This window comes from Amia ocellicauda, chromosome 21 (assembly GCF_036373705.1).
Source record: "Amia ocellicauda isolate fAmiCal2 chromosome 21, fAmiCal2.hap1, whole genome shotgun sequence".
Taxonomy (NCBI): domain Eukaryota; kingdom Metazoa; phylum Chordata; class Actinopteri; order Amiiformes; family Amiidae; genus Amia; species Amia ocellicauda.
The window spans coordinates 3,444,234-3,465,346 of record NC_089870.1 but is presented as its reverse complement, the minus strand read 5'-3'; the positions used below and the strand labels follow the sequence as shown (position 1 = coordinate 3,465,346).

Sequence of the window (21,113 nt, the reverse complement as noted above, 5' to 3'; positions counted from 1 at the left end):
ACTATAGCTCTACAGTACGGTAATATTTGTAGTAATTTTTAAGGAGACAGTTTACTGCGTCTGACTTACAATGCTATCGGCAGTGTCCCAATTTGATCATCTCAGAGTCCAGTGACAGTAGGGGATGTTGTCAAGAGTGTTGCTGTTTGTGGATCAGTGCCCAGTGGATGTTGTACATACTTGGCGTTTATTATTACCAACCTTGAAAGCTCTCAATTAAAGAGATAGACCGATCTGATCCTGATCTCTATGAGTTGTAGCTGGCTCCTGCCACATGAGCTCTAGATTATGAGGTCTCTCTCCAGTGGAGTCATTTAACCTTTGTGTTAATTTTTCTGGAGAGAAAGCTAATGACTCCATTGTCATGCACACCACTCCTGCTGTTTATGCCATTAATGACAGATTAAACAATTAACTAATCATGTTACAGGTTTGTCAACAGTGAGGTGACAGCAGTGTAACACACACACACACACACACAAACTCAAAGCAACAACTACTAACAAAATATTGAGTACAGTGCACAATGCAGCTACAATTGACATGCACTACATTCTTCTTTGGAAATTAATTTTGAATGTGCACCGATAGTGTGAAATTGATAATCCCCCAAACATGGTATGCCAAATGTATTAAGAATTATAATATTCTGCTATGAAATGCTTAAAATAATATAGTACATGCATAAAAACAATTAACAGATACAGTAGTATATATAAATTCACATGGATTAGATGAGTAAACATGAGTATAGATATGGTAAGAAGACAAACACTGACAATTTAAGAATTACAAAGTCTAATGCACTGACTTTTCTTAATTACACACAATTCTATAAATGGAAGCATCTCATATGAGAGAATTGTGTAATAATGATATCAGGTAATTAACCCTTTCCTTAAGGAATGCATATTTGCATAGAAAAGGATTTTTTTTTGTGTTTTCCTTTCTATGCCAGACCTCACTCTCCACTCACTCTGACAGTCAAAAATCCATCCAAACAATAACTACACTGACAAATTTTGCCCAATACAGGAGGTGCAATTTTCTTAAATCGAAGGCCCATTAGGACAATGTGACCTTGCGGCACTGTCTGTTTTGATGCCTAAGATTGTGTAATCAGGTCATTTCTAGTAATAACAGGTTTAACAGTAATCATTCCCTCCATTAGTCTCTAACAAAAGATTTAACCGATCACACGATGCTGGCAGTATTAAATGAAATTAAGACATAAACCCCCCCCCAAAAAATTGTATATGTAGTCAAATGTACACACTAGATTTGAAGCAGTTATTTAGATATTAATTTAGTACAGAAGTTATTTTTCATGACATTGTGAGTGGTATTCAGCCAAGGTTATTGAAATGTGGGTATGTAACATGTAGTGGAAGTCTAAATAAAAGCCCATCAATAAAATGTATATCTCTCATTCCCAGAGCCTACAACCAAACAAAATTGAGCACCTACCCATTGCTTATTGCACATTTTAAATAATGGGGAAGGGTGGATTCAGATTCGCCAGCTTATCATTTCAATAGTCCCAGGTGTTTTCGTTTTACCTGCTTAGTAAGGAATTGGTGAGTTTTGGTCCTCATAGATAACTGTAACATTGCAAGCCCTTGTCTATGATGTTTAGGTAGAAGGCTACAAACACAGGAAGCAGCACTCTTTGTAAACTGCATTTTAATGGGACTACACCATCACAGGCAATTGTATTTACATGTACAGTACTTACAATCATGTTGAACATACATAGTTCTACGTGAGTAGTATACTACAGTAAGATGCTGATTTACTCACAATCCATTTTCCAGCACATCACTAACCTTCATGAAAAAAATCAAATATATATGGAACAAAATATATTACACGAAAATCGATAACCTACAATTATATAATATTACTAGTGAAACAAAGGTAGACCACCACAGATTAATGTTTATCAACCTTATTATATTCAATTGTAAAAAGAGCATTTTTTACTTGCTTAACATAGTAAAGAAAGAGGTTTGGATAAGTATTCAGTTGTTTCTGCAAAATGTTGGAATATTTCATCAACTCATTCTAAAGGGAGTATCCACAGATGGAATTAAATCATTAAGTGTGTGAAGAAAAACACTTCTTTTAGTGAGACTTATACTGCACTATACTAAACACTACAGGGGTCAAAGGCTATTATTCACTACTGTGGCATGTGCAAAAAATGTTGTGCCATTCAGAGGAATTAAGAGTTAAAATCTAGAGGGATAAATTACATAGACAGTGAAAGCCATTACTGGAATTTAGACAGGACATCAGGGTTAGCACTGCTGCTCCTTCAAGTAGTAGATACAACCTTTCAGGACACAAACAGGTCAAAAAGAGATGAACATATAAAGACAAAATTAAAGGAGGATTTACTTTTGCGGTTTTATCCAACGAAAGCATGAATTCAACAAACCCCGTTTATTCGAGCAAAACCTTAAATACCAGCCAGCTCTCACTGGACTTTACAGTAGCCCTAAACATGCCCAAGGCCATCCTCTTATTCTGCAATATACACCTTGTCATCATCTTTAGCAGGCCTGCCAGAGTTTTATTATAAATTGTGCTTGAATGTGTATCAATAAAGAGAACTTTCCTTTAAAAGAACAGAATACATATGCGACATCAGAGATTGAAAAAGAAAGGAGGGGGGGTGAAGAAAAAAAAAAAAAAATCACATTCATTATTACAGTCTGTTCGTTTTTTCTCAAGTTATTTTGCTCGAGTGGAGGAGTCAAGCCGCGAAGGTTACAGCCTGTGAATTGGAAATGGCTTCACAAGGAGAACTCGTCAGTCTCCATCGGCAGAGACTCATTTACTTTCTTCAATAGCGTTGCCTTGAGCGCATTAATCTTCCCATCCAGCTCCATCAGGGTGTAGGGCTGGAATAAACACAAGCAATTTAGAGTCAATCACACAGACTGCTGAAGGCTGCGAAGTGAACAGAAGGAATTGCGCACTCACCTGAGGAGTTGGCACCTTCTGCCTTTTATGTAGAAAGCTCTGGAGAAGCAGGAGAAAAAACAAAGCCGGGAGGTATAATTTACTCACAGAAAATTAACAGACAGCGGTCATATCTTGAGGGATAATTGTAAGAAAGAAGGGGAGAAGCGTCTAGCTTTATTACTTTCCTTCCTGGTTCAAAATCTGTGAGTCGGGTGTTAATCTAAAAAATATAATTGTGGCAATATAACTTGATGTATACACTACATGACAGATTTTCAGTGTATGTACAAATTCTGCCAATTAACCTTGAATTAATATATTTAATGTATTAATTATGAGAGCATCAATACGTCATTAAACTAATCCAATTAATATGCACCTCTACACACCTAGTATGTACACTACAAAAAACTATGATTTTTCATTATTATTAAATCTGCATCAATATTCTACTTAGACTTTTCCTAATGGATTTTCCGATAATATAGCAAATTTAAGACTGAGAAAAATACTTTGTCTCTGGTACCAACTACTACACAGACAGGGATACATGCTTCACAAAAGCATGATTTGTACACAATGTGCCTTGCTCGCAATTTCAAATGCATACAAGGGAGCTGGAGAAAAACAAGGAATGGAAATGAACAGTCAAATAACAATGCCTGGATAGAAGAACAGTGCCATTTGAGATATTTACTAAAATATTTACATTGAAATGGAATTTCAAAGAGATATAGTTTGAAATTTTGCACACAATGAAGCAATAAATAATATTTTTAGCATTTAGTACTGGAGAAACAGAGCCAAAGAAGCCAGAAAGATGATCAATCATTATGCAATGAAAATTACAGCTGCTTTTAAGAAAAAGAAAAAAAAAAAAAAAACAGACAAGATCTCACAACAGGCAAGTAAATATAACTGATAAAATGTTTTCCAGCCAGGCAGAAGGAGCACTTAAAGTAATACACAACCAAACTGAAAAGAATGCAGCAAGCAAATACTAAAACGTCTGTGCATTTTGAACAAGATTATTCTTTTTGATGATTCCACTGTAATAAAGGCCAATCAACCAACAAAAACAAGTGTCCATGAACAACACAGGGCCCCAGCCTTAGATCATGGCCAAACAGGATTCATTTTAATGAAGCCTAAGTTTTAATAAAGAATTTACAAGATGACTAGATACTTGACCCCCCAATACCAACCCCATTCCCCTGCTTTTCTTGTTTATGCTTTTAATCACTCATTACCAGGCTCATGAGAAGAGAGAATGCTCTCAGTTGACATTGTATCATGATGATCTTAAAACTCCTCCACATGTTTTTATCCCTGCATTAGCAGGTAAATGAATTCAGCGGGCACAAAACCGCTGTTTATTTAAAGATACACTTAACTCTCTCATGAAAAACAGAGAAAATGAGAAGCCTCTTAACTGTGCTGAAGTGAGGGCTTACCCTTAGCAGGAGATGGGGAGGCTGGAAACTCAAGTAGATTTACTTACCAAGTTAGATGGCTGAATTCTGATATTGATACAGGAAATTTAATTAAGTTACGGTCTGATCACCAACAAAACCATTCCTGCTTTTAAGATTTGTGGGGAAATCACTGAACAATATGTTGTAAGAGCAAAAACTTTTACATTATGTAAAATATATATATAGCAGGAAGACCATAAACTAGACTAAATGTTGATGTAAATTATGTAATTTGATTGATCAAAGTCAAATAGTTGAAAATAAAACATTATCAAGTCTGTGCTTTCTTATAGGTCAATACATTTTTTTGTTTCTGCATTTCACATCCAGAATGCCATTCTTTGCTCTAGGAGTGGCTTTGATATTGCATAGTAAACAGTTTTTTTGCATCCTGGAATTTAGAGAGCCTGCATATTTCACTCCCTACACCTACTGGCTACCTGGCTTCCTCAGTCACAAGTCAGACAATAGTTTATGCTCTCTGAAAGATGCCCTGCACCATTCTGTTCACTTCTCCCCATTCAATTTCACTGCTGATGTAATCTGCTAACAACTTGGAAAAGACACAGAATAACGGTTTTGACTTAATATACATGAAAGACACTACATTCTTTAAAGGTCATGATTCAGCCTTCATTTGCTTCTGTTCAATAAATCACCCTTGCTTGAATACATACCCATATGCCACTGACATTACTGATCTTTTCTGTTTAATATGACAGATTTTTTTTTCTTGTCAGTAAACCTGCTTTTAACACTGTAATGAACTTCCATCTACATTGGCTTTTGAAAATAGTAATGTCTACACATAGTGAACCGAGTTGTACTTCTATGTCTTAAGAACATTATAATTTGGTTTTATAACAATAATTATTTGCCAAGTTTGTTACCTGTTACAGCCATTAAAATAAATGACTAAAAATGTAAATGCAATAATTGCACAGATGCGCTAGAGTGACAGTAATGGGCTTATTCAGGATAAAAAGCTAAGAATCTGAATTTGGCTACAATTAAACATTTTTTTATATTAAAATCTATATAAACAGACCCTTTAGGGTTAAGATTATGCATTCTTTCACAAATAAACAAAACGCAATTCAGTTGCCAGTACCTACTAGGGATGAGACGGAATAGTCGAACATTTGACTATTCATTAACGATGGCCACTATCGACAAGTGTATCTTACAGTTGATTTTTTTTTTTTTTATTATTATAATTTTTTTTTAAACTAAGTATATATTAATTTAGGCTCTCTATGTAGCAGTAATGAAGACTGACAGGAGGGTGGGATTTGTTATTTCTTGTCTTAGATTGGCTAAACTATAGTGTACCTTGGCTAAAAATGTCTTATAAAATGTGTGGTAGTTTAATTGCACTGCACATCTCTACAACTGATATGTTAACCCGCCAAAACACCATTCTGCGTTAATCTGAAATTATAATTAACATAAAAGGTTGTGACGATATAACAGGAAACAATAACACTTGCTTGCAAAATACAAGAGTCTCACACGAGATGCAGTAGCAGTAATTGTCACATTGCATTATTTCACATTTAATTTAGTCTCATTCGGAATGGGTGGAGGGGGGTATGGAACAGCTGTGGAATTCTCAATAGTCAATATATTTGTCATGCACAGCCCTAGTACTTACAGTGGACTGAAAATATTCTGGAGAGAGACCCTCCAACTCCAGAATTCTGTCCTCCAGTCTTTTAAGTCTTTGATAAATACTTAACGGGACAGGTCCACCTAATGAAAGAATATAGAATTGTAGGCGTAACCCATCCAACATATTTTAGAAGTTTTATAATGTTAATATGACATACGACATAATTTGCAGTCTTTAAGGGAACATGTACTATATAGTTCAGTTTACTACTACACAAGAAAAAAAAAACTGTCCAGATTCATTAGAAGTAAACACTTAACTGCCTTTAATTATAGCCTCTACTGTGACTATTATATTTAAATTACATATATATTTTCAGACTATGTAACTTGACTGATGCACCCTGTATTTATGGTATGTTGTAAACAAGCATTTCTTTATGTATATATGCGGTTAATAACAGAACTGTACTTGTTTTACATGTAATTATTTTATGTATGCTTGAAAGTAATTCAATGTTAAATGGGAATAAAGGAAAATGAGATTGCGGTCTCGTTTGTGTACCTGTGGACAGTCTTAGGTGAGCCTCAATGTTGTGCAGCCGCTCCTCGATGGCCGGATTCCCACAGTCCTTGGCAGGGCAGCGCTGCTTGTCTCCAGCCTCCCCGCCTGTGCCAGGTCTGGTCTGAGGTCCATACGTGTTCACCACCCTAGACACTGCCGCCACACAACAACATGAAGGCACCGGTCAGTCTGTGTGCAGGATCACTCAAAACTCAAATAGTCCGCCCACCTGCCACAGATCTGAAGCGTCTGTTGGTTGTCATTCCAGCCCAGCAATCCATTTAATTATATAGCACATTAGTGGCTTAATTAGTTAAGTTGCACAAGAACATTTGCGGACTGAAGGATTTTGAGCTCTTCAGAACCAGAGTCGGGAAGAGAGCACTGCTATACAGCCTTGTCATTATTGTCATTACAAGGGCTGTAAAAGTTTAAACGTTGACAAAAATAGTGAGATTCCTCACGTTTTCCACATCTGTACATCTGGGGGGGCAGTAGTGGAGGTACTGTGCCAGATGATTTGTGTGTTGCACGTATAAGCCTATATGTTTTATATAACTGTTATTTGACAATACATGTTTCATATGTAGTTACTTATGTGGTGAGAAAATCTGTGTTTTTTAAAAAGTTAAAACTTATATGGGTAAATACAGTAATTGAGATGTGTAATTAGGGTCATCCATGTGCAAGTGCTACAAGAATAAAGTGTCTTTCCAAGTTTGACTCCTCGTAGCCCATTAAACATGAAAATACATTTGGGATTTTATTTTTCTTATAATAGTCATATTAATTTTATCATTGTAGGATATTTTAGGTTTGTGAAATTATTTTGTATTTTTATGATAGGAGAGGACTCTTTCTTGGGCTCCAACCTTTTGATAATATGATCTTTTTAAACTAATTGTGAACTTAAAAGTTCTTGCCACAGAGCATCCAAAAATAACAACTGAAAGCACACATTTGTTACCACTTGAATTGGGGGGGATGTGCCCAAAATTGTATTATGTATGTAAAATGTATTACTAAGTATTCATTTATGGGGAACCTATTTGTGATAGAGACATGTAGGTTTTTGAGCTCCGTAGCCGAGATAAAATTAATAAATAAATGAATAAATGTTTAAATAAATAAATGTCTAAATAAATAAATTGACATTATTTATTCATTTATGTATATATTTATTTCAACATTGATTTATTCATTATTTATTTATATAAAAAACAAAAACATCAGGCACCACAAAATAATTTAAGTAAAACAACTAACCATACAGAATGGGGATTTTTGGAAAAATTACTTTGAAAACCTATATGCTGAACCCCTCCCAAAAAAAAAAAAAAATCAAAACCCACTTGACAATCAAATCACCACAGAAGAACTAACAGAAAAGATCAAATAACGTAAACCCACAAAAGCCTGTTGCCCTCACTGTATCAGAATTGAAATGCTTAAACACAGTAACCTTGAGCTGCAGAAAAACTTACTTGAATTATTCAACCTAGTACTTCAAGCATGCTGCTTCCCTGACACCTGGAACCATGGGCTTATATCCCCAATCCCCAAAGAGTGGAGACGCACTGGACCCCAATAACTACCAGTGCATCTGTGTGAGCAGTAATCTGTTGAGGGTCTTCTTTACGATTGTCAACCCCACGAATACAGACCTTCGTTTGAAAAGGCGTGCAACTCGGAAGTAAACGCCCACTGGTATGACTGGCTAACAGTTTTGCATATTTAAACATTTTCATCTCCCCCGTCAGTACACGTGTGGAATTGTTTTGAAAAATTCCAATGTTGAGAAATGGCAGCCGGTGAAATTCAGCCAAACATGTTTGATCCAGAGTCTGATCCCGAATCAGAAGACAACGAACCTGCACCTCAAATGGCACGGATACTACAGCCTGCGACAGCATGGTAAATAATCATCTTTATTTATATTTATACTTTATGTATTTGTGAGGTAGTTTGCCTATTACATTATATTAGACTTTAGCCGAAGACGCTACAGAAAGCGGTTTGTGTCGTTATGTTGTTAACATTTATGCATATTACACGTTTTAGATTTCATTGGTTGTTGCATATAAAGTTTAGATACTAGGCGTAAATACAGTTATATCTGACAAAGGATAATTCGTGCTGCTTCATGTAAACGAAGTATAAATTAATGGACCATCATTTGTCAAGCTGTCATTCTTATATTCATCGTCCATCATTTTCATTAAAGTAAAAAACTTGTCAAACTTGTCTTCGGAGCCATCTTTATCGTTTGGTTTCTGCATAGACCTGCGTTTGCCTCTCTCGTTATTTACCAACTATATGCGTTAATCGGGGCTAAGCCGGCAGTAATGTAGAAGCAGGCATTGATCTTCTGCGGAGGCGGGGTTTAGCCACACTATTACGTAATAAAGTGGCACATTCCACATCCTGTCGTTTTTGCTGTTTTTAGACTAACGAGAAAGGTTTCGAGTTCTGAAACTTACGTGATGTTTTTATAGTACAATGACCTCTTATATGTCAAAAGATCAAGGGAAGTTTGATTTCTCAGTTCATGACTCCTTTAATATAAATTTTCATCATAAATAACCACAAATCAAACATTGTAAAAATAAATTAAAATTAGAATAAGGGAGAATAAAGGAAAAATATAAAAATATGCATGTTCTATACATTAGAACAAAGACCAAGGCATATGAGCAATTTCACACACAAATAGAAAAATGTGCATGTTCTATACATTAGAGGAAATAATAAGATAGTGTTAAGTGCTGGTCTAGCTTAGATTTGCATTTTACACTCATAAGGTTCTCTCAGATTCACAAGTTCTCCTCAGCGCTCAACACTGTCGATCACATGGTGGCAGGTTATCACAAACAGCACAGCTGTATTTGTTTAAAAAAATTTTTATTTAAAAATAACTTATTTAATACGCATGTTAAACGCATTGCAATACGAATCACAGCCAAAACACGATGTAGGATTTGAAATAGTTTTATAAATACCACTTATAGTTTGTTTTACATTTGTCCAACATTGTCTGAGCTTGCTTGTCAGAGTTTGTTTGCTGATATCCAGTCAACATCTTCAGCGAAGATGTTTTTCTTTATTTGAATTCCTATTGTGAATTTTGAAAAGCGATTTAATTAACTTTTCAGTTAAAATGCGCATCTATGCTGTAGTACAGTAATCTTCACTCATGACAAAAATCAAAAATCAAAACCATGCATACTCAAATGCAGCACAGCCTCCAAAAACACTTTCTACTAGTTATGAGGGTGTTAATAAAACACACCTTTATTAGTCCTATGAGCCCTGTGTTTCTCAGTGGGTGCATTTGTTTCACCACGGTGCCGCTGTGCATGAGAGTCACTGTGGAGTTGGAAGCTTCCAGCGAAAACTTATCAAAAAAATAATGGTAAATAGTTATAACGACTGTAAAATCATAAACACAATAAACATGTATTTATTGTCTGCAGTCTCACGAAGGATTTTATGGTAATTTGAAAAAAAATATTTAACCAATAGTTTGAGAAAATATATCAGTGGAATATGTGCCGATACAGATATTTATGTAAAAGCCCAATATTGCCCGATAATATCGTTGCTCCGATATCTGTTGGGACCTAATCTACACCCTAATTAAAAATCTTCGCATGCTTCATTGATTAAAAAAAAAAAAAAAGCAATTGACTAAATCTGGCTTGAGGGTCTAATACAAACTTATCCAAAGTGGTGTAGGTGGTAAAGTATATGATCAATGTATTTGGAAAATATGTATCGAATAAAATTTAGTAACAAAATAACTGAATTCCTCACTCAAGGGAGTGGGGTGAGGCAGGGCTGCAGTCCAACTCTGTTTAATATCTACATTAATGAACTAGTGGTGTTGTTGGAGCAGTCTGCAGCCCCTGGACTCACCCTGAACGACACAGAAGTTAAATTCCTGCTCTATGCAGATGACCTGGTGCTGCTGTCGCCCACAGAACAGGGACCTGGCTCTCCTGGAGCACCACTGTCAGACCCTGGCAGTAAATATGAACAAAACAAAGATCATGATCTTCCAAAAAAAGAGCCAGATGTCAGGAAAGCAGATACCATTTCACCCTAGGCAACACCGCCCTAGAACACACCACATACACATACTTAGGCCTGAAAATCAGTGCGTCAGGGGGCTTCAGGCTGGCAGTGAATGAACTCAAAGAAAAAGCCATCAGATTAAAATTTTACTAAATAAATATACCCATTAGAATCAGGTGTAAAATATTCGATAGTGTGATCCAGCCCATTGCGCTGTATGGCAGTGAAGTGCAGGGTCCACTCAGTCAGCAAGACTACACCAAATGGGAAAAACACACAGCTGAAATCCTGCATTCTGAACTCTGTAAAATCATATAATAAGTACAAAGAAACACTCCCAACAAATACATGCTTGGCAGAATTTGGGGGATATGCATTGCTCATAAATATTCAAAAAAGAGCACAAAAATTTCTAAAACCACAATTTGCCCACAAGACTCATTACAATATAAAGCCCTGAAAACCCACAAGCTCAGCCCAGAGAAGAGTCCCCTCCATCAGTTCTCAAATCCCGCCCAAGTCTCCCACCGACCAAGCTTCCTTTTCTTCCTCACCTCTCTCGGACTATGAACTTTTCTCTCTCCTCCTAGGTCACAAACCTACAACGTGTGCCCTGGAACCTCTCCCCACTCACCTCCAAGCAATTGCTCCTGATCTACTCCCCTTCATCTCCTCCCTCCTTAACTCCTCACTCCTCTCTGCCTGTTTCCCCTCTGCATTTAAACAAGCTGTTGTCATCCCATTCCTCAAGAAACCTACCCATGACCCCACCTCTCCTCAGAACTACCGTCCTGTCTCCCTACTCCCCTTCCTCTCAAAGACCCTTGAGTGAGCTGTCCACCATCAGCTCTCTGCATTTCTTTCCCATCACTCACTTCTTGATCCTCTGCAACTCGGCTTCCGCACAGCTCACTCCACTGAGACTGCTGTCCTGGCAGTCACCGACTCCCTCAGCTGTGCTCGAGCAACCTCCCTCTCCTCAGTCCTCATCCTCCTTGATCTCTCCACAGCATTTGACACTGTCGATCACTCCATCCTCCTTTCCTGCCTTGCTGACCTTGGAATCTCTGGGACTGCTCTCACCTGGTTCTCCTCCTACTTCAGTGACCGGACCTACCAAGTGACATGGTGAGGTTCCTCATTCATCCCCCAACCTCTCCTCACAGGCGTACCCCAAGGCTCCGTCCTAGGCCCCCTCCTGTTCTCTCTCTACACTCACTCCCTGGGCCCCCTCATCGCATCCCATGGTTTCTCCTACCACTTCTACGCTGATGATGCCCAGATCTTCCTGTCTTGTCCCTCATCCCCTCTCGAATCTCTTCCTGCTTGTCTGCTATCTCTGCCTGGATGCACTCACACCACCTCAAGCTCAACCTCTCCAATGGGATCTCCCCTTTTCCCCCCCTCTTCCTCACCTTCTGCCGATATCTCCATCTCAATCCCCTTGGAATCAACGACACTCTCTCCCTCTTCTTCCGCTAAGAACCTAGGAGTCACCCTCGATCCTGTGCTCTCCTACACCCAGCACATCACCACGCTGACACGCACCTGCAGATTCTTCCTGAGCAACATACGCCGAATCCGTCCCTTCCTCACAAACTACTCGACTCAGCTGCTCGTCTAGTCACTGGTCTTCTCCCGCCTGGACTACTGCAAATCCCTCCTGGCCGGCCTGCCTGCAACTACTACCCGCCACTCCAGCTCATCCTGAACTCTGTGGCTCGTCTGGTATTCTCTCTGCCCCGATTCGCACACGCTACTCCACTGCTCCGCTCCCTTCACTGGCTCCTGATACCGGCATGCATTCAGTTCAAGACATTGACCCCCACCTACTGCTGTCTCGACTACACTGCACCAAGCTACCTTCAGACCCTCGTCTCACCATACATCCCCTCAAGACCACTGCACTCTTCTGGTGCCAGAAGACTAACACTGCCTCCTCTCCACTCTCCTTCCTCCAGAGCCGCTCCTTCTCATCCCTGGCCCCTAAGTGGTGGAACGACCTTCCCACTGAAGTCAAAACGGCAGAGTCCCTGACCTCCTTCCGGCGCTTACTCAAAACACATCTTTTCAGACAGTACTTGTAATTTAGTCATTTATTCTCCTGTAAGATTGCACTTTACAAGGTTTGATCATACTACTTGCCTTGCATTACTAGTACTCATATTAGTTTGATCTCCCCAATGCTCCCTTTCCCTTGGCCCTTGACTGTGATGTTAAATCTTGTCTGCACTCAACTTTTACAAACCAGGATGAAAGACCTAATTTATTATATACACTTGTGTAAATTGGAATTTGTAAAATGTATTATGGTTTGAATTGCACTAATATGTGAATTGGAATTTGTAATTGGAATTTGAACTGCACTGTATTCTTGCACTTTGTATTGCGCTTATATTTTGTAAGTTGCCTGGGATAAGGGTGTCTGCTAAGAAATTAATTAAATAATAATAATAATAATACTCACCAGCTTCAGGTCATTACTGCACAACAGCCAATCAGAGCCATCCAAATGATAGGAGGTTTTAGTTTGTTCTATCTGTATCACTGGGATACAGAAACTAAATCCCAAAGTAAACTAGATTGTTATTGGGGCCTTAAACAGAGAATTCACCCTGGCAGAGTATCTCTTCATTGTCAGAGATACGAAGCAGAGACGGATCCTGACCAAGCACAGGCTCAGTGACCACAGCCTGGCCACAGAGACAGGTCGAGACAGGCAGAGTTGGCTGTCCAGAGAGGAGCGGCGCTGTGGTCACTGCGAGACAGGAGAGGTGGAGACAGAGATGTACTCTCATGCACTGCAAAAAATACACCCCAAATAAGGGACATATTTTCTAATAAAATAAAAAATGCCCACCAATCTTCGAAGAAATGGATAAGAAAGAAAACCTGTCAATCCTCCTAGTGGAGGGACACACAGTCCCCCCGACTGCCCAATACGTAGCACCTGCCTGAGGGGCACACCGGGACACTGTACACAAGCACAGTCTGGCAGAGGAATTGATAATAATATTCTTGTTATTTCTGTATTTGATTTAACATGTATTTGATTTTTTTTTTCTATGTATAAAATATAATTTATATCGTCCTTTTGTTTTCCTGTAGTTTAATATATTTTATAAAGCATTTTAATTTATTTGTATTTATTTCGATAAATATATGTAATGTTCGATTGCGCCTGTTCATTGTAGTTTATAAACACCATGCTTTTGCTCTGAACCACAATGGTAGCTATTGATTCAGAATACCTTCAGGCGAAAGTAGTATGCATGTATAATGTACTTATAAGGCAGTATTTGAGTGGAAAATGTGCCTCAGCCCCCCTGAGACTCAAAGTGCAAATGAAATAAATTATCGTCGATGGCGCATCATGAAATAATGCAAGTACAATATACAAATGTAAAATTGCTGAAACAAATTGTTTGCCCATTTAAACGTTCAGTCAATTAAATGTAGATTTAGAGCCCTAGTCATTAACCCTTACTACCTACCCACTATTTCTGGCTTTTTCTTTTTTAAACTGTTTTCTTGAGGTAGATATTAAGGGCCTTTACTGACTTACACATGAACACACTATACAGTTAAAAAAAAATATATATATATATATATATATATATATATATATACACTCACCTAAAGGATTATTAGGAACACCTGTTCAATTTCTCATTAATGCAATTATCTAACCAACCAATCACATGGCAGTTGCTTCAATGCATTTAGGGGTGTGGTCCTGGTCAAGACAATCTCCTGAACTCCAAACTGAATGTCTAAATGGGAAAGAAAGGTGATTTAAGCAATTTTGAGCGTGGCATGGTTGTTGGTGCCAGACGGGCCGGTCTGAGTATTTCACAATCTGCTCAGTTACTGGGATTTTCACGCACAACCATTTCTAGGGTTTACAAAGAATGGTGTGAAAAGGGAAAAACATCCAGTATGCGGCAGTCCTGTGGGCGAAAATGCCTTGTTGATTCTAGAGGTCAGAGGAGAATGGGCCGACTGATTCAAGCTGATAGAAGAGCAACTTTGACTGAAATAACCACTCGTTACAACCGAGGTATGCAGCAAAGCATTTGTGAAGCCACAACACGTACAACCTTGAGGCGGATGGGCTACAACAGCAGAAGACCCCACCGGGTACCACTCATCTCCACTACAAATAGGAAAAAGAGGCTACAATTTGCACAAGCTCACCAAAATTGGACAGTTGAAGACTGGAAAAATGTTGCCTGGTCTGATGAGTCTCGATTTCTGTTGAGACATTCAGCTGGTAGAGTCAGAATTTGGCGTAAACAGAATGAGAACATGGATCCATCATGCCTTGTTACCACTGTGCAGGCTGGTGGTGGTGGTGTAATGGTGTGGGGGATGTTTTCTTGGCACACTTTAGGCCCCTTAGTGCCAATTGGGCATCGTTTAAATGCCACAGCCTACCTGAGCATTGTTTCTGACCATGTCCATCCCTTTATGACCACCATGTACCCATCCTCTGATGGCTACTTCCAGCAGGATAATGCACCATGTCACAAAGGGCGAATCATTTCAAATTGGTTTCTTGAACATGACAATGAGTTCACTGTACTAAACTGGCCCCCACAGTCACCAGATCTCAACCCAATAGAGCATCTTTGGGATGTGGTGGAACGGGAGCTTCGTGCCCTGGATGTGCATCCCACAAATCTCCATCAACTGCAAGATGCTATCCTATCAATATGGGCCAACATTTCTAAAGAATGCTTTCAGCACCTTGTTGAATCAATGCCACGTAGAATTAAGGCAGTTCTGAAGGCGAAAGGGGGTCAAACACAGTATTAGTATGGTGTTCCTAATAATCCTTTAGGTGAGTGTATATATTACTTTGTCTCTTACACACCAACATTGAAAATTCAGTTCAGTTTCACAGGTCCAGAAAGGAAAGCTGGTGATTTACAGAAAAACAAAATGCCTAACAAGATCATGTATGACATTACCTCTGACGTGACTTCTGAATCCTGGGAAGGGTGTAAATACAGCATCTGTCCTGGCACAACTGTTTTCTGTACAAATATATATACATTTTTTTTTTTTAACAATCTGCTTACATTAATAAAGACCATGTATTTTTTTTTATTTTGCAATTTAATAATGGCTAGTCCAACACATAACAAAACATCTATTCCAGCTGAAAGTCACCTTCTACTTAGAAAATGTATACTCATACATGAACAGTGCTTTCCATTATATGTACAGTTGTAAGCTTCCGATTTGTCTGTGAAAATGCGGATCCTATACAACAGGAAAAACAGGATTTCCCCATAAAGGATTACAAATGATCCAAATGGAATAATTTCCTACTGATGTTTTAATTATGTAATGCAATTAACACCGAATATTGTAAATAATTTAAAGCCACTGCCTTCACCTAACTTTCATCGTAACTGTGAATCAGTATGCCTACTATAACCGATTCAAAATATTCAATAATTAACTTCAAACTATATAATGTTGGAAATGTTTACAACTGCACATGCAATGGAGTTGGGTCTTTTCTAGCACAATTCTCCATCACCACTGCAGACAGATGTACACGGCTTTGTGGCAAGTTCAGCTTGACTTGACATTTAAAGAAATTGCCACTCACTCAAACATCGGCAAATCGCTGTTATCACAGGAGCTTAAAACTACCATGCTCACCTTGATTACAGTCAATCACGTTGCAGAATTCTCGTACATTGTTTTCATTGATCTCCGCCTGCTTGCGTTCAATAAATGCAGATATTCTCCTATCAATCTGTGAAGTGAAAAAGTGATATTAGCTATAGTTAAAGGGTGGGGGGACAAAAATCAATCCAGTGCTTAATGTATTGGTAGTTATGAAGATGACCTGCAGTGTGGCAATGTGTGAGAGATCCTGAGTTGTACATTGTCATTCTTGAAACACAAATTTCCTGTCAAAACATAAATGTGAATCAAGCAAAACACTCAAGATATATAATCTACAGGCAGGTCAAGGCAGGCAATGGATTAATCTGTTATTTCATATATAATCTCTGAAATTTAAACATGATACATTTTCAATTTAAATGACCCTTCTTTCTACAGACTCATTTTTTCACAGGGCTAATGTTTAAGGCCTACAGTCCTTCAAATTTGATAGATCTCTTTTAAATTGTAATCTGCTTGAGACCATGTCATGTGTTCCCAAACGAGGCTGCTCTATCAGGCTTGAGGACAGAATCTTGCCACACCTAATCTACTCCATTTTTTTAACAAACTCTTCACCAAGAATCCTTCCCACTTTTGACTGAAGACATTCCAAACTGCAAGTTGAGTGCCACTGTGCCTTCTAGACCAAAGCAAGGTAAGAAACAAGTGCTGAAATCAGACAATCCCCCCTTTTGATTTTGCATCACTACATAACAAAGGCAAAACTTTACCTCTGATTTCCCAGCTTTGATCTGTACTATGTTGTCGTCAACATGAACCATGGTCTTGTCCAAATCCTTAGCCCACATCTCTCCTGGGACAGTGCCACATCTGCTAATTTCTCTCACTTCTGACTTGGCATCAGACTCCTCCGTTACAGCTTGAGCATTAGATTTGACCCCAGAGCCATTACTCATCAACTGCTTAAGGTTTGCTGAAACAGTCTTTATATATAAAAATAAATAAGAAAACATAAGAAGGGACATTGAGACATTATCATTAGACATGCGTCAGTACACTCAGTTTTCACCTACCTTCTTATTCAGAACCAAACTATTCTTGTGTTTTTTCAATGAAATAAACATACTCATAAGGAAACATGATTATGATATTGTGAAGCAGCAAAGAAAAAAGTAATTTGAATGAATACAATTAATTACCGTTTCTACTAGAAACAGCATCATGCAGATTTCACCTTACCTGTAATTTAGATATATGTTGCTGAATGGAGCTGTGAAGTTCCGCTGGCTGGGGAGCAGACGAGATCTGGAGCTTGCTTGGGTCAGCATGAATTTTGAAAGCATCGGCTCCAAAATTAAGCTTTAAAAGGAGAGAAGAGTTGAAGGTTTTAGGCCAAATTATAAAGAGTGTCTGTTAGTTGCTCATCTCAGATCAATAGCATTTACTCTTTTCTCCTACACAGACAAAAAAATAAGAGGTAGGCTACACTCAAATAATATTCTCCTTTAAAATGTCAAGTTCACTTCAGAAAACTAACTTACAAACAAGAAAAACCCACCATTATATAAACACACACATACATCTAAATATCAAGAACTCTCAAATGCAAGCAAGAAAACTGGACTTAAAATAAACAAGAATAAAACCCAACTCTAGACAATATATCAGCACAGACTGAGATATTATGGAAGAAATAAAAATAAAAAAATAAAAAATGGCAAGGAATGCATTTGGTAGAATGAAAGGAAATCTACCCATTTGCCTGAAGAGAAAATGCATGCTACCAGTGCTCACTGATGGCTCTGAACCTGGTCACTTAACCTACTTGGAATAACAAGAAGAGAGAAAGAGAAAGAAACGAATGGATCCAAGGACAAATGAAAATGTGACAAGAGTGAAAGTGTTAAAATGGCAGTGGTCTGAACACATTGCAAGACAAACTAATCAAAGATGGACAAGGGAAGCTATTGAATGGATACCAAGATGATAAAAGCTGATGACCTTCGTCTCGTGAAAAGACAAAGAATTTGCAGGTGTGACATGAAAAAGAGCAGCTGTACATTGAAGCAAGTGGAGATATCTTTGGAAGGCTTTCATCTAACAGTGGATCAATATAGGTTGATGGTGATGAGATTCACATATATACACACGGCCCCTCTCTCATTTTATGCATGTGTGTATATATGTATACACACACAACTATATATTACACACACACATATATATATATATATATATATATATATATATACACAAATATTTATATGCTGCAAATACATGCTATTCTTGTCACCATGACAACTGAGATCTGTAACAAAATTCATTATTTTATTTATTTGTTAAGCCTTCTAAAGAGTTTTATTCTAATTATGGGTATTATAATAAGGACAAACAGTAAGCAAATTGCTGTATTTATACTGAAAAAATATATAAACATGCAACAATTTCAAAGATTTTACAGAGTCATTAAAAAATTAATTAGGCCCTAATCTATGTATTTAAAGTCTAAAGTTTTGAGGGAGCATGCAATTGGCATGCTGACTACAGGAATATCCACAAGAGTTGAAATCAGGTCAAGGGCTGAAATCCTGGTGAGGATGACGAACACACAGATGAGCTTCCCTGAGGCAAAAATTCTTTGGATGTGCAATCCCACAGTTTCATCAGCTGTCCGGGTGGCTGGTCCCGCAGGTGAAGATGCTGGATGTGGAGGTCCTGGGCTGGCATGGTGGCATGTGGTCTACGGATGTGAAGTCAGTTGAATGTACTGCCAAATTCTCTAAAACAAAGTTGGAGGCGGCTTATAGTAGAAAAGAGAACACTGAATTCCCTGGCAACAGCTCTGGTGGACATTCCTGCAGTCAGCATGCAAATCCCACGCTGCCTCAAAACTTGAGAAATCTGTGGCATTGTCTTGTGTGCACATTTTATAGTGATCTTTTATTGTCCCAGCACAAGATGCACCTGTATAATGATCATGCGGTTTAATCAGCTTATTGGTAAGTCAAACCTGTCATGTGGATGGATTATCTTGGCAAAGGAGAAATGCTCTCTAAGGGATGTAAACAAATTTGTGCAAAAAATATGTTTTTTGTGTGCATGGAAAATGCTGGGATCTTTCATTTCTGCTCATGAACATGGGACCAACACTTTACATGTTGCATTTATATTTTTGTTCTGTATATTTAAGTGTAATGAAAGATCATCACCATAAGCCTATATCAATGCCCTCTTTTCCATCTCATGCCTGCAAAGTGTATGATTTAATCTTCTATATTGTAGTCTACTAGTTATTGAGATCCATTTAATAACTTCCTTAGTCCATCTTTTATCTCTTCTGCATGCAATGTGACCAGCCCATTACCATTTTAACCCTTTCAGTGATGTCACATACTTTGGTTTGTTCTCAGATCCATTCATTTATTTTTCTATCTCTTCTTGTTATTCCAAGCGTTCATCTTTCCAAGCTCTTTTGTGTCGTCTGCAGTTTCTGTATCATTTTTACATCAAGTAACCCGGTTTCACAGCCATACGTGACCAATGCATTGACCAAATGCTTTTCTCTTGAAGCAAGTGGGTACAGAGTGCTGTTTTTTCCAAATGCACTCCATCCCTTTTTTTTTTATATTGATTTGTTCCATAATTTCTCCATCTGATCTGATTTTTTTTTTTTTTTTTTTTTTATACTTTCGAGTTTTCGGTGAGCTACTTCAAATTTTCTTAGATGTAACGAAGCTGTTCAACATGACTTTTTGTATTATTCAGGTTGATTTTAAGTCCGGTGTTATTGCTTGCATCTGTATTTCTTGTGTCTATACACACAAAGCAATGTTATTGAAGCCCAGAACTCTTTACCCCAAAAGGGCTATAAAGCATAACATTAAGTCAGAAATACCCACTTCGTAGTACATAGTATCTATTTAAAAAGAATGCACAGGTATTCCTTAAAACTCCTAACAAAAACTTACAAAAATAGCATTGTTTTATACTCTGCCTATGGCCATGAAAGAGTTATCGAACTGAATTGGAGATTTGCCTTTACTGGAGAGAACACTTCCTACAACAACAAAAAAGTACACTTGGCTTCAATAATATAATTAAAACAAAGTTAAACCAAAAAACACGCCTTTTCTAAAGATACAAACGGATTGCATAAAGACATAAAAACTGTTTTTGTTCTGTGGTTGTTTTTTTAATCAAATGTACACACTAAACAATGTTATACGATGTACACGATACTACATGCATCACGTATCAATAAAAAAACATTAAACACGACATACTGTTTGTACTGTTATTACAAACCCATACTGTAGCGCATATTTCTATTGATAGGCACGTTGCTCTTTACAAAGCTTCACAGCGACACATTTGTCTACACTAACCTCCGCACTGAACTGTGTAAAGGAGCTGAAGATGGCAGAAACACAGTTTCGTAGCGCCAAGGTGCTGTCTGCCTGTGTATCTTGATCTTTGAGTTTGTCATCATTGCTCCCTTCTTGCCGCTGCCTGCTGTTATCCTCAGAGTCGGCCATGACACCCGTCGGCTCCTGTGTTGAACGCATCGTCTTCTGATTGGCCAGAAGAAAGCGAAGGCGTCGCACTTTAATGAGGTCACATCAGGGTCTGCTCCCATTGGTTTAAATCTGACTGAGTTAATTGTGGTGGTGAATCCAAAATGAACACGTGTTTGAGTATGCATGTGTAAAACTGTGGTGCATTTATTTCAATTCAGATAGTTTTATTCTTCTTAGGAGCACCTTCTTCTG

At 38.1% G+C, this 21,113-nt stretch overlaps 1 protein-coding gene across 3 annotated transcripts in view; it reads right to left on the bottom strand.

Moving 5' to 3' along the window:
- The window catches only part of mbip (MAP3K12 binding inhibitory protein 1), a 73,975-nt gene extending 53,067 nt beyond the window's left edge, over positions 1 to 20,908 (bottom strand). The window contains exons 1-9 of one of the 3 annotated variants that reach the window (XM_066694243.1): positions 20,730 to 20,908; positions 17,584 to 17,703; positions 17,115 to 17,327; positions 16,372 to 16,468; positions 15,669 to 15,734; positions 6,622 to 6,774; positions 6,100 to 6,197; positions 2,989 to 3,027; positions 1,667 to 2,906 (exon numbers count right to left, since the gene is read on the bottom strand). In XM_066694243.1, coding sequence (XP_066550340.1) covers positions 2,799 to 2,906; positions 2,989 to 3,027; positions 6,100 to 6,197; positions 6,622 to 6,774; positions 15,669 to 15,734; positions 16,372 to 16,468; positions 17,115 to 17,327; positions 17,584 to 17,703; positions 20,730 to 20,879 — 1,044 coding nt within the window. In that variant the 5' untranslated portion in view covers positions 20,880 to 20,908 and the 3' untranslated portion in view covers positions 1,667 to 2,798. Of the gene's footprint in view, positions 1 to 1,666; positions 2,907 to 2,988; positions 3,028 to 6,099; positions 6,198 to 6,621; positions 6,775 to 15,668; positions 15,735 to 16,371; positions 16,469 to 17,114; positions 17,328 to 17,583; positions 17,704 to 20,729 lie in introns of those variants that run through there. The other 2 variants (XM_066694244.1, XM_066694245.1) reach the window with 2 other exon arrangements.
- Between the last annotated feature and the right edge of the window lie 205 nt (positions 20,909 to 21,113).